Source organism: Neovison vison, chromosome 13 (assembly GCF_020171115.1).
Source record: "Neovison vison isolate M4711 chromosome 13, ASM_NN_V1, whole genome shotgun sequence".
NCBI lineage: Eukaryota > Metazoa > Chordata > Mammalia > Carnivora > Mustelidae > Neogale > Neogale vison.
In genome coordinates, this window is record NC_058103.1 from 17,857,906 (window position 1) to 17,872,492 (window position 14,587).

General features: G+C 41.3%; 1 protein-coding gene across 1 annotated transcript in view; it reads right to left on the reverse strand.

Annotated features, from left to right (window-relative positions):
• Window positions 1-14,587, reverse strand: part of SPTLC2 (serine palmitoyltransferase long chain base subunit 2) — a 110,944-nt gene that overhangs the window by 10,364 nt on the left and 85,993 nt on the right. Inside the window, exons 10-11 of the mRNA XM_044231324.1 lie at window positions 3,039-3,174; window positions 139-268 (exon numbers count right to left, since the gene is read on the reverse strand). Coding sequence (XP_044087259.1) covers window positions 139-268; window positions 3,039-3,174 — 266 coding nt within the window. The remainder of the gene's footprint in view (window positions 1-138; window positions 269-3,038; window positions 3,175-14,587) is intronic.

A 14,587-nucleotide genomic window follows, 5' to 3' on the forward strand; every position in this document is an offset into this window, starting at 1 on the left:
CATACTCCCTCCTCTATTTTACCGAATAATACCTCAGGTGCTCCAAGAACTTCAGGATCAACAGATGATCAATTTCATCTGATATCCAGGCCTCTGTAGCATAGATATATTTACATCAATATGAGAGTGTCTACTTACAGTGTCAAGTATTTCTTTGGTATGAGCTGCGGACAGGCAAAACCTGGCTCTGGACTCAATAATTGGAGTAGCAGGAAATCCCACCACAACTACGCCGATATTCCGCTTCAGCATCTCCCGTCCAAAGGCGCTGCGAGGGGAAAACAGGGTAAAGAAACCAGGAAGAGTAATAAACCACAACACAAAGGTCCTGTGGTCCTGAATGATTTAAACTCTTAGATGATACAGACCCTGGAGACTTCTATTAGGAATCTCTTCTAACTTCTTCTTCTTCTTCTTTTTTTTTTTTTAAAAAAGATTTTATTTATTTATTTGACAGACCGAGATCACAAGTAGGCAGAGAGGCAGGCAGAGAGAGGAGGAAGCAGGCTCCCTGCGGAGCAGAGCCCAACGCGGGGCTCGATCCCAGAACCCCAGGACCATGATCCAAGCCAAAGGCAGAGGCTTTAACCCACTGAGCCACCCAGGTACCCCTCGTCTAACTTCTTTCAAGTTAAAATTGCCTCGGGGTGCCTGGGTGGCTCAGAGGGTTAAGCCTCTGCCTTCGGCTCAGGTCATGACCTCAAGGTCCTGGGATCGAGCCCCGCATTGGGCTCTCTGCTTAATGGGGAGCCTGCTTACCACCCCCTCTCTGCCTGCCTCTCTGCCTACTTGTGATCTCTCTCAATCAAATAAACAAATAAAATCTTTAAAAAAAAAATGCCAGACTTAGGGGCACCTGGGTAACTTAGTTGGTTAGGCAGCTGAGTCTTGATTTTGGCTCAGGTCATGACTTCGGGGTCCTAGGATTGAGCCCCACACTGGAGCACTGCATCAGGCTTCGTGCTCAGCAGGGAGCCTGTCCCCCTCTCCCTCTACTCCTCCCCACTGCTGGCTCATGCACTCAGACTCACACACACACACACACACACACACACACACACACACACACACCTTCTTTCTCAAATGGAGAAATAAATCTTAAAAAAAAAAAAAAAAATTGCCAGACTTCTTCAATTCAATCCTAAAGTGGTCTTCTCCCAAATGGTCTCCTTCACGAAGGTGAAGAATATAGTTCTCAGAGACCTATTTTTGACAGGGCTTGCCTAAACTAATTTGCTGTTACAGCCTTAAAGTGTTCTGACACATAAGAGTGATTCAGAGGCTTCAAAATGAACATGAGTTTAAAATCTTGTCCTTGAAATGTTAAGTTTGGAAGTTTAAATAATTCTTTTTAAAAAAATTTTAAATATTTTATTTATTTATTTGACAGAGAGAAAGTGAACAAGCAGAGGGAGCTGCAGCCAGAGGGAGAGGGAGAAGCAGGCTTCCAGCTGAGCAGGGAGCCTGCTTCTACCTCTGCCTGCTGCTCCCCCTGGTAGTGTTCTCCGACAAATAAATAAACAACATCTTTAAAAAAAAAAAAAGAAGATTAAGGGTGGAGAGCATCTGCTGTAACACTGATTTCTTTCTGCTGGCAGAATGGCCGACTAGCATTAGCTCTAGACCAGGCATTTCTTTTTTTTCCCCCTAAGTTTATTTATTTCAGTGATCTCTATACCCAACCCGGGACTTGAACTCACCACCCGAGATCAAGAGTCACACGCTCCTCCGACTGAGCCAACCAGGTGTCCCAAAGACCTAGTATTTTTTTGACTGACTTGAATGTTAAGCTGTCTTTGGAATTTAGGGTTTCCTTTGGTTTTGTGAGGCAACCTCATCCCCAGGCTTCAGCTGACTGCCCAGACTCCACAAATCTTGTTTCACTCCCCACCCCAGACCAAACTGGTGGCATGGGACCTTACTCCATATACACATCTTGTCTAAACGACACAATTCTAACTTCATGTACATTTTATTTGCTAATTATGTTGTTTCTTGACTACTCCCTTAGGCTGTTATTTTTTGTTTGTTTGTTTGTTTTTTAAGTTTATATAAGTAATCTCTATTCGATGTGGGCTTGAACTTAACCCTGAGATCGAGAGATCAATGCTCCTCCAACTGAGCCAGCCAGGTACCCCTTCCCTTAGCATTTTAAAGCATTTGTTTGAGAATAAGAACCCGCCCCCCCATTTTAATTACCTGAGTAACTAATTACATAAATGCCAGCCATTCCCCTCTCTTTCTAGTACTTCCTCTCACACCAACCACACTGGACCCTCCCAAACTGTCTAGTTCTTTCTTCCATTTGCCTCACCCTCTGTAAATCTTAATTATAATGCACACAGTAGCTTCCCCTGTAGAGCAAGTTAGACCCAGTTCTCTCTAAAGAAACAGTTCTAGAGGAAGTCCTCCAGATCAGACAACTCTTGGTTTACTTGCGATAATTCCATTTAAAGGAGAGAAAACCCTACACACACCTCTGCTTTGGTTCATACTCTCCATTGCCTCTGAGATCTTCTCTCTCCGAGTGGCTAACTCTGCTCCTTCAAGCTCAGATGTCATTTTCCCCTCCCCGCTCCCCTGCTCCCCACTGACCTCCCCGTTTCATAGCGTCATCTGCCTGCCCACGGGACACTCTCAATCCCCCCTATCCTGCTCTACTTTCCCCTATAACATGTAATGTCTTCTAATAAATTATGTAACTTATTTACTACATTTCTCTGACTCCTGCCCCATTAGAATATAAGCTCCCCAAGGGCAGGGATTTTTATATTTGTGTTCTGTCCACTGATCTATCCCAATTTCCTAGAAGAAAGCATTAAACTCAATATGTTTAATGAAAGACTAACAAGTTAACATGTCTTACAAATTAGAATCCACTAACCCGGAATCCACTAATTTGGAATTTCTAGCAAATCTTGACGGTTAACATAGTGAGGCCCAGATGGTATTTCCCAACAAAATACACAAGCCCGAGTCTAATATCACAGGAGTCCTAAGTCTAATGAGGCCAGTCTAGAGTCTGCAACAGAACATACCCAATTTTGGCCGGCATATAGAGCATCAAAGGCACAACTGGAGAGTCTTCATTCCCATAGATGATGAAGCCCATCTCTTTCAGCCGTCTCCTGAAATACCTCGTGTTTTCAGCTAACTGCTGGATACACTCTTTGCCTGGGAAATCATGAAGAAGAAAACACAAAGTAATACTAAGAAAAAAGGAGTGGAAAAAAGACAGCAATCTATCTCCATTTTATCAATCATTCATGTATTCGGTTCTTCATTTCTAACACAAGATATTTTCACATAACAAACTGTATGGAATATAAGCAAATCTTGCTTTGTGGTTTGTCACAGTAGGTGTTCCCGGCAGATTCTGTAATAACATCCAAAATGAAGCTCAACGATTAGCATGGTCTTGGCGCGTTCGCATCCTTCAACGCTTCCACTCTGCCGTCCCTTCCGGTCCTGCTCTTCACTTCACAGATTAGATGACTCTCAGCAAGGTGGTGACTGGTCTGCAGTCACACGGTGGTAAGGGGAGACTAGAATCTAGGTCTCTCATCTTCAATATTCCTTCCAATGAACCGCGCTGCAAATACTTTTACACATACGACCAGATATACAGCCATTAGAGCCCTAAATTTTCCTCTAAAGAGTTTGATTTTAGGGGCGTGTGGGTGGCTCAGTCAGTTAAGCGGCTGCTTTCAGCTCAGGTCATGATCCCAGGGTCCTGGGATCGAGCCCCGAAATCGGGCTCCTTGCTCAGCGGGAAGCTTGCTTTTCTCTCTGCCGCTGCCTGCCACTCCCCCCGCTTGTGCTTGTTCTCCTTCTCTGTGTCAAATACATAAATAAAAGCTTAAAGAAAAAAATACTTCAATGTGGGTGGTATTTTTAAAAAGTTTGATTTTATGTCACCATCTTCCTAAAACTTCTATCAGACAACAGTAGTGTATCCATAATAACATAAAATCGTATTTTTAATCTTAGTTTATTCATCTTCCCTAAAATACAAATGGTTCAAACAAACATTTCTTAAACTCCTAACTAACTAAATATTTGGACTGGGTTTTGACATTATGGTAGATCACTCTATGAAAAGACATCCAAAGAATCGTTCTGCTCTGAAGAGAAAGCCTAAATTTGAAACATCAGCTTGCAAAGGGCCAAGAACTATTTTAGGGTCTTCTCGACCACAAACACTCACAAACAAGGAAAGGTCGCAGTTATTTTCTCACGTATATTAGAGAGCCAACAAATTCACATTTTACAAAATACAAACGTCATAAAATTCAAAAGATAAGTTAATCAGTTGGTCAGAAATACAGGTGGCTACGAAACATCCTTAGAATACCAAATAATCCATCCATTCACTGACGAAAAGCTACCCTAGATAAGTCTGCTACGAATAACCCAAAGTTGATACTTTGTGCAAATAAATTCAAGTTGACTTCAACTGGCTCACTGTGAGCGGAGGAACGCCACTTCTCACAACAGTAAAGCAGGCATTAAAGTGCGTTACATTTCCTTACGCTGAGAACTGATGAGCCCCATGCCCAAGTTTCCCCCCAGAAATACCTACACATATTTCTGGGGGAGGAATGTCTCTTTTTTTTCCTGGGAAAAAAGAGACTTCTACTTCTGGCCAGGATAGAGTACCCAGAACCAGATTTTACCTTTCTGCTATCAACAACAGAAAACTGGACAAAGCACACAAAACAAAATGTATACAAAATGTTTTTCAAACACCGGGCCATGGGCAGCGCCGGACTGTGCTGTTGCAGAGAAGGAAAACAAAACATGAGCCTCTGGACTGCTCCCTGACTGGCTGGAGGCAGGTCCAGGCTGCTGCCCAGGGAGAGGAATCTAGTCTGGTCCAGTGAGGACGCCCCAGATGGGCGTTGGGGATGCTAAGGTGGGTAGGATTTCTCAGGCCGGATACAGGAGAGAAAAGAGGAGCAGAGAGAGGTGTGGGGTCTGCAGCAGGGTCCCTCTGAGCTTTTGGCAGAGTGCCATCTGGTCCGCATGAGAAGAAACCACCAGGGGCTGGGGAAAGAAGCCCCAGAGTCAATAGTTCCCAGGCTCATATGGAGCTGGCAACAGTTTGTCTTTTCACCTCCCCAAATGGGAAGACCTCAGATCACACTAGTCGTGGAACGAAATTAGCTCTAGACTAAAAGTTGCGTGGATCTCTCCTGACAAACCTTAAAAGCAAGTCTGGAAAAGGATCCAACTGATTCGAAGAACAGAGTCCAATACTACCTAAAGGAATGCAACAAGGTGCAGCCCCTGATAATGTGAAATTTACATCTGGCAGACAATAAAAAATTCCACACATTCAAAGAAACAGGAAAATATGACCAATCAACCAGGAGATAAGTCCATCAACAGAAACGGACCAGAAATAACAGAGGATCGGCAGACAAGGATATACAAAATGCTATCGTAAATGCCCTCCATACATTCAGAATGGTGGAGGAAGCGTGATAAAGGGAGAAATGAAATATATAAAAAGGAACACACAAGTGATACATGCAACAATGCTGATGAATCTCAAAAGCATTGTTACACGAAATAAGCGACACTGAAGATTACACACTGCGCATTCATTTATAGGAAATCCTAAAAAAGACATAATTATAGACCCAGAAAACAGAGTAATGATTGCCAGGGAATGGAGAGAGGACTGACAAGACAGGGGTAGCAGGGAACTTTTGGGGGGCGGGTATGACAAAAATATTCTATCGCTTGATTGTGGTATGGTTACCTGACTGTATACATTTGTCAAAACTCATGGAATTATACACTTAAAATTGGTGAACTGTACTGTATATAAATGATATCTCATTAAAGATGGTTTTAAAAAAAATTTAGTGATACATCTGCATATTAGTATATATTATTTTTTCTGCACCCACTTTATTATTTTGCAACTTGCTACTTTTTTCTCATCACAAACCAACTACTTAAAAAATTTTTTTTCTCATTCCAAGAATATCAGAAAAATATCAAGGAAAAAAAGAAATCTTAAGGATGTAGACCATAACTTCTCCTCCCCCCCCTTTTAAAAAAGATTTTATTTATTTATTTGAGAGAGAAAGCAGGCATAAGCAGAGGGAACAGCAGAGGGAGAGGGAGAAGCAGGCTCCCCAATGAGTAGGGAGCACAAGAGGGGCTTGATCCCAGGACTCAGGATCATGACCGGAGCCAAAGGTAGAAGCTTAACTGACTGAGCCACCCTGGTGCCCCAGACCTTAACTTTTCCAATTACTGTATCATTCTAAGCAAGTTTTCTTTCTTTCTTTTAAAGATTTTATCTATTTATTTGACAGACAGAGATCACAAGCAGGCAGAGAGGCAGGCAGAGAGAGATGGAGAAGCAGGCTTCCTGAGTAGAGACTCCGACTTGGGACTCGATCCCAGGACCCTGGGATCATGACCCAAGCTGAAGGCAGAGGCCTCAACCCACTGAGTCACCCAGGCGTCCTAAGCAAGTTTTCTTTAATGAAAGCAACTGAACATCTGTCTCACTATTCATCACCACCTGCTCCCCGACAAGAGTCTCAGAAGAAAACACACCTAAAACGACACTTACATACTACAACCTGAACATACTGGGAACAGGCATTTAAAATCTCCAACTTATACATCCCCATTATTGTTGAACAGTTTTCCTTTGTAAAGATATACCACCATTTTTCTGTTTGTTTATCCACTCACATGTTAATGGACATCAGAGATTAAAGGCCTTCATCTTGGCAGCTATAAAGTTAGATTAAAAAGAATTCTCTCCGAAACAAATATTTAAACATCCTAGTCACACTGGAATTGAAATAAAATTTTAAAATAAAATGAAAATAATAAAAAAAGAATTAACACCTCAATTTCATTTGATCCTAACTGCTTTTAGATGGGTATAGTAAAAGAATGTACTGTTTATACTTTACACATAAAGAAACAGGCCCAAGGATGTTAAAGTATTTCTCTAAGGCCTCTCTGTCTGGAGGCAGATCAAGATATTCTGATTCTGTCAGTGCTTTTTCTTCTACACCATACCAAGCAATCAGGTATTTTTCAAACTTTGAAGTGTTTAGTCCTTTATTGAGTAGGAGTATCTGAGTCTTATTTTTAAAACAGCACTGACTGGCAAATGAATGGGGTTGGGATGAATGAGCCTAAGGAGACACAGGGTAAGTATGAGACAAGTGAAAAGCAGTTCTTCCAATAAACTCGGCCTAACCAGCAAACGGCAATCACTGCTGGTGAGTACTGACAGGAAGGAAGACTGGAAGCGTCAAAGAAAGAAGTCAGCTCAATCCGAAATGGCAGTCGCAGTGAATCACACGCATTAAGTGGTCTATTGAACCTACAAAAGTCATAGCCTGAACCATGAAACTGCCAATATTTGACTATTTGTGACCTAAAAATGACAATTTCTTGTGGTTCAACCTAAAAATTTCAAAGACGGTAACAGGAAAAACACACAAATAACTGTACACAATTCAGTAAGCTCTGGCACTTATATATACTGGGAAGTAGTTACATAGTTATTCTTTTTTTTTTTTTTAAAGATTTTATTTGTTTATTTGACAGACAGAGATCACCAGTAGACAGAGAGGCAGGCAGAGAGAGAGAGGGAAGCAGGCTCCCTGCTGAGCAGAGAGCCCGATGCGGGACTCCATCCCAGGACGCTGAGATCATGACCTGAGCCGAAGGCAGCGGCTTAACCCACTGAGCCACCCAGGCGCCCAGTTACATAGTTATTCTTAAGGTGATGCTGAATTACAAAGACAACACAATCACCCATTTTTAATTAAATATCATCTAAAATACTAGTTAAGAGGCACCTGGGTGGCTCAGTTGGCTAAGCTTCTGTCTTCAGCTCAGATTCTGAACCCAAGGTCCTAGAATCCAGCCCCATGCTGGCTCCCTGCTTAGCAGGGAGTCTGCTTCTCCCTCTACCCACCCCACATTCTCCCTTGTGTGTGCGATCTCTGTCTGAAATAAATAAAATCCTTAAAAAAGTAAAATAAAATACTAGTTAATACTAATGCCAAGAAGTGTAATCGCTACTTAAGTCCACTCTGCTAGCTCATTTCTAAGGAGTTTTCTTACCACAGAGTTGCAGCAAGTTACAATGGGCTGGAAGAATGGTCTAATCGCAATTTCTTCTTTCTTTCTTTCTTTTTTCTAAAGTAATCTCTACACCAACATGGGGCTCAAACTGATGACCCCAAGATCAAGAGTCGCATGTTTTACCACGTAAGCCAGACAGATGCCCCTCCAATAGGGATTTAAAACATGTGAAGTGTAAAAAGATTTAGCCTTATTGAAAAAAAAAAAAAATCTAACTCTTAAAATGTCTTTATCCTTTTTGAGAACACAGATGGTGAAAGAAGAGGTCAGCATTCTTCTCTACTTTTCCCATCCAAGTACTAACCAGGCCCGACCCTGCTTAGCTTCCGAGATCAGACGAGATCAGGCGTATTCAGGGTGGTATGGCCGTAGACTCTTCTCTACTTTTCAAACATAAATCTTTACTTTTTTTTTTTAACAAAATTTTTAATTTATTTATTTGACAGAGTAGTCACAAGTAGGCAGAGAGGCAGGCAGAGAGAGGGGGAAGCAGGCTCCCCACCGAGCAGAGAGGCTGACACGAGGCTTGATCCCAGGACCCTTAGATCATGACCAGAGCCGAAGGCAGAGGCTTATTAACCCACTGAGCCACCCAGATGCCCCAATAAATCTTTACTTTTAAGGATGATAAAAAGCAACAAAGCAATTCTGAGGAAAACCTCTACCCTGATTCTCTTGAACTTTACAACTAAGCCTCACTCTGTGGCTGTGTGTGTGTGTAGAGTTCTTCAGTCAAAATCTGTGCCGTCGTACAAAAGAGAGAAAGAAAAGGAAACAGGAGTACGTAATTTAATTTCTCAGAACATGTAAAAGATAACTTTAACAGGCCCTTTTGAATCCTCAACTTCTTTGCAATAAATTTTATGTTTAGGAAGTAATAAAGGATCAATAGACTGTGATGGCATCATTAGATTTAATTCTTTTAAAGAAACAGAAAACCTAAAAAGGAGGAACATCATGATTACCTACCTACTGATAAACTATATTGATAATTTTACATCACTTTTACGAAAAAGGATTAGATTTGGAGCTATATATATTAACTACTGCCAAGCAGATTGTGAAGTTGAACCAACTGCATTCCAGATGTTCTCCAAAAGGTACATTTTATTATGTCTTAATCCAGGTTCCCCAGGATTCGCATTCAGCCATGTAAACGTTAATGTTTGAAGGAACTACTGGATCATTACTCAAATAAAATTTCATATGCCCTCCCAAACAGGTGTCAACCAGAACAGATTGATTCTGTGAGCTACAAATGTTCTAAAGTCTCAGGACTGGTTAAGAAAAAACGGGATAAGACCTATGTACAAAGTAAGGGTATATAAAAGGCAGCAGACATTTTTGTCTTAAATGGCATTAGGGCTAACTACTCAGAACTTACGCTTCAAAGAATATAGCATGTACTCATCACCTGCTTAAATAGCAATATAATTGTCAATTTAGCTGATGAGCTTTTATATAACTTATAACATAATCAAAAAAATGTGTTTGAGTCTGCAACTTCAAAAATAACATTTCCAGTGTTAACTGAAATCTTTCAAAATAAAGGACACAAATAGAAATGATGTTCAACCAGAGTTGGTCCCCTAACTCATATCATACTCCATTATATAGCTCCTAATCTTCTTAGATTTCCTGGATATGCTGACATAATCTGTTTTCCTGGGAAAAATAAAATAAAATTACTGCTATTCTTCAGACTTATACTTTCCTATCAATTATAATGGGCTGGAAGAATTTGAAATTGAAGAACTTCTTTCCTTCTTGAAAAGACCTCTTCTCCTGAAGAACTCCCCCTTTCTTAAAGGTCATAATCTCAAAGCAGATAAGGGTTTTCTTAATTGAGGGTCTGCCAAACAGACCAGGTAGCCCCAAGAATGGTTTCAATTACTTTTAGTATTAACTGTGAGGTAAGGGTCATAAGCCAGGATAAAATATGGAAAAATATTACCCATCACCTTGTTCTAATTTATACTATTAAACACATTATTGTGTGTATTTCATATGCTTTTTTCTCCCCATATACTATCTCTTTAATACCTTATATCTAAGAACTTAATTTAACTACCAACCTTTTAGTTTAATATTCTGTCCAAATGTCTCAGTTTTGCTACTTGGAAAGTTACTTTTTCCAACAGTTTACTGTGGTTGGATTACATTGGCTGTGTTAAGCATATATTGCCATTGAAATTTACAATGAGGTTATATCTTAAAGATCTCTTAAACAAATGTTTATATAATATCAGGTAATGAGATCACATGCAAACTACGTTTTCAAAGGCTATGCCCATGGTGATTATGAAAGCTCTTCGTACTGTTCCCTTCAAGGCACAGAAAGTACCTAGTATAGCAAACAGAGTGCCAGGCTCAATAAATGCTTCTTCCCTTTCCTTTTTGTTTCAGTTGCTATATCTCTAAATATTTCCATGTCGACTACCATCCAGCCTTACCCCCTGATAAGATACTACCTTATAGTCTACCATGAGCGAATGCAAGAATATATTGATTCTTATTAATCTAAACTGGCATTCTCTTATACTAATGGTGCTAAATCTGAATCCCATGTTAGGACAACAGCTCAATCTCTTGCCCAGCCTGGAAATATTCTGAACTGAGGTGAAGAGGGAATCAGATCTGCCTTAACTATTGTTATGACAGGAGTTTTGAGAACCGTCAATTATTTGCATGGTATAAGATCTCAGATGCAAAATCACAATGACACTTCCAAAAGAGACCAGTAGACCTCAGCTGAGAATCAAAATTCCTTTCATGCTCAATACTTAAGCCACAGCATCCTTCCTACATCAGTAACTTCTGAGAGGAAGAAGAGATTTAGGAGGGTTGCCCTCCTTCCCCTTTTAGAAACCGGCAGGTTCGAGAGTTATTCCGTGGCCGAGGAAACAAACCAACACCTGGTTCATCCAATGGATGAACCAAGATTTGAACTCCCTGGTTCTTCTAGTTGTTTTTTTTTTTTCTTTTTCTTTTTTCTTTTCTTTCTTTAAAGATTTATTTATTTATTTTAGAGAGATGGGGAAGAGCAGAGGGAGAGGGAGAGAAAAACTTAGGCAGTCTCTGCTGAGCGCCAAGCCAGACACAGGGCTCCATCTCTTGACCAAGATCACGACCTGAGCTGAAACCAAGAGTCCGAGGCTTAACTGACAGAGCCACCCTGGCGCCCCCACTGGTTCCTCTAGTTTCTAAGACTGTGTCCTTAACCACTGCTCACTGATCCACTCTAGTTTCTATATTAAGCAGGTCTTATACGGGAATCCTAGTTAACAGGAACAAAAAAGGAGAACTGAGTAACTGTTGATGTCACTGAGAGTGCCTGCCCCTGAGGCCACTTGGCTCCTGGATTCTTGGGCCCCTTCCATCTGCTCCTAGGGAAAGAGGTGGTGCCCAGAGACTTCCGTTCATCCTGTATCCTCCTTCACAAAAGCACTTCAGCTGGTCTTAAGGGCTGAATTGCTTCAAGCTTATGCATTCTTTGCTTTCTTTTTTTTTTTTTTTTTTAAATATTTTTATTTATTTATTTGACAGACAGAGATCACAAGTAGGCAGAGAGAGAGGAGGAAGCAGGCTCCCCGCTGAGCAGAGAGCCCGACGTGGGGCTCGATCCCATGACCCTGAGATCACGACCCGAGCCGAAAGCAGAGGCTTTAACCCACTGAGCCACCCAGGCGCCCCTGCATTCTTTGCTTTCTGACCTAAGTCCCTTGACCTGTAGCAGACCTGACTTATTTTCTTCGAGCTTTGTAGACCACTGGCTTTGAGGCATGAAGGACTCAACCTTCCCAGAAGATAAGGCCTGACTCCATTTGGAAACAGCTGCCAGGATGCCAGTAGGCATCAGGCTCATGTCCACTCAGGAGGAACTGGCTGGACCCAGCTTCTCCTGCATGCAGGCCCCCTCCCCTTTCCTGTGCCTTCCCTTTTAAAACACTCGGCCTTGCCCTGGATGGAGAAGATGGTCTTTGAGACGTTAGTCTACCATCTTCCCAGGTTGCCGGCTTCCTGAATAAAGCAACCTTTCCTTTCCCATCATCACCTGTCTCTCCAGCATCGATCTTCATGTGGTGAGGAGCTGGATCTGAGTTTGGAACTGGTTCTCCTGACTGGTAACACTTCCAAATCTCCATTGCAGGATTTCTAATACTGTTCCACCTTTCAAAGAGGGGGATCTTGGAAAATTTCAGTCAACCATTGCCAGTATTTCTTAGTAAGACTGCTAGTGACATTAACAATTCTTGGTCAAGGCTGTCCAGTGTCCTGAAAAGCATTTAGAATCACCAACCCGTTGGTGATCAATGCCAATACCACTTCCTCACAGCCCAGACTGTGACAACCAAACAAGCCCCTAGACGTTTCCCAAGTGTCTTAGGAAGGCAGCAGAGTTCTTGGTTAGTTGAGAACTACTATTGGCTCTAAAGTTATTTCTTCACAGGGAGGGAGCATAGGTTTCTTTTCTCTTTAGCCTTAAAACTTAAGTGGGAGATGCATTAGCTGTATATAGATCTTGGGCACGTTTTTACCTCCCTTAGAGTCAATCACCAACTATCTAGAGAAAGATATACATGTGGGGAAATCTGGTATATTTAAAGTATAAAATCACACATGGGAAAACCCAGTACGAGCTAACCGATTAACAGTGTATTAAAAGGTAATACTGTATGGTTAGGTAGGGCCTCTCTTCAGCAGGCCCTTTCCTTACCTTTCTGGAATTGCAATTCTATTCCATTAATTGACTGTTCCAAATTATTACAGCTTCTATCATTGTACTCCCTCAGTACTCTCTTTAGTTTTTCTCCTCCTTCTACTGAAATGTAATTCGCAGTCTGTAAAATGCACACCTTTAGAGGTGTTTAGTATAGTCACAAAGTTGTGCCACCATCACTGGTATATAATCCACCCCCCGCCCTGAAACTCCATCCACATTAGCAGTCTGTCCACATTTCCTCTCTCATTAACCTACTTTTTGTCTCTATGAATTTGCCTGCCCTGGACGTCTCATAGAAATGGAAAAATATAATATGTGGCCTATTGTGTCTTCTTCCTTCCACTTAACATGATGGTCTCCAGGTTCATCCGTGTTGTAGCGTGCATCCGTACTCCGTTCTTTTTTCACTGTCTGTGCATGAACACACCGCAATTTGTTCATCCACTCATCAGCTGATGCACACTGGGCTGTTTTCACTTTTTGGCTATCACGAAAAATGCTGCTTATAAACATTCACATACAAGCTATCATGTGGACATGGTCTTTCAGTTTGGTTGGGAATATATCTAGGAAGAGAATTCTGGGTAATACGCTAATTCTATGGTGTCTGCTTTGTGAGGAGCTGGAAATAAAAATAATAGTTTTCCAAAGTGGTTGGGCAACTTAACATTTTCACCAGTAACATGGGAGCTTTCTGATTTCTTGGATCCTCGCTAACGATGTTATTGTCTTTATTTTAGCCACGCTAGTATGTGCAAAGTGGTTTCCTGTGGTTTTCATTGGATTTTCAATATCTCTAATGTCTAACATTTGAATGTTGAAGGTTTGAATACCTTCTCTTTTTTTGCACTTATTGGCCATTTGTGTATCTTCTTTGGAGAAATACCTATTTGAATTCTCTGCCCATTTTTTACTTGGGTCATTTTAATTGTGTTGTTTAGTTTGAGTTGTAAATGTTTTTTCTTATCAGACATGATTTACAAAATTCCTCCCATGCTGAGGGCTGTATTTTCACTTTATGGATGAGGTGTCTTTCAAAGAACAAAAGCTTTGATGGAAAATTTATTTTTCTTGCTTGCTTGTTCTTTTGGGTGTTGTAACTAAGAAATCCCTGCCTGGGTGCCGTGATGGTGCAGCTGGTCGAGCATCCAACTGATCTCAGGGTCATGAGATTGAGACCCAAGTGCGGCTCTGCACTCAGTGAGGAGTCTGCCTAAGACTCTCTCCCCCCCTCCCTCTGCCCTCCCCGGATGCACATACTCTCCTTCACAAAAATAAGTAAGTCTTAAAAAAAAAAAGAAAAAGAAAAAGAAAGAAAGAAATCCCTGACTAATCCCACAGTCATGACGTTTTGCATCTATGTTTTCTTCTAAGAATTTTGTAAATTTAGCTCTTACATTTAGGCCCTTGATCCATTTAGAGTTTTTTGTTTTGTTTTCTGTTTTTTTTTTAAGATTTAAAAAAAAATTTATTTGACAGAGACAGACACAGCAAAAGAGGGAACACAAGCAGCAGGGGAAGTGGGGCAGGGAGAAGCAGGCTTCCTGCTGAGCAGAAAGCCAGATGCGGGGCTCGATCCCAGGACTCTGGGATCATGACTGGAGCCTAAGGCAGACACTTAACACGCCACCCAAGTGCCCCTAGTTATTTTTATTTTTTAAAAAATATTTTATTTATTTATTTGACAGAGAGATCACAAGTAGGCAGAGAAGCAGGCAGAGAAAGATG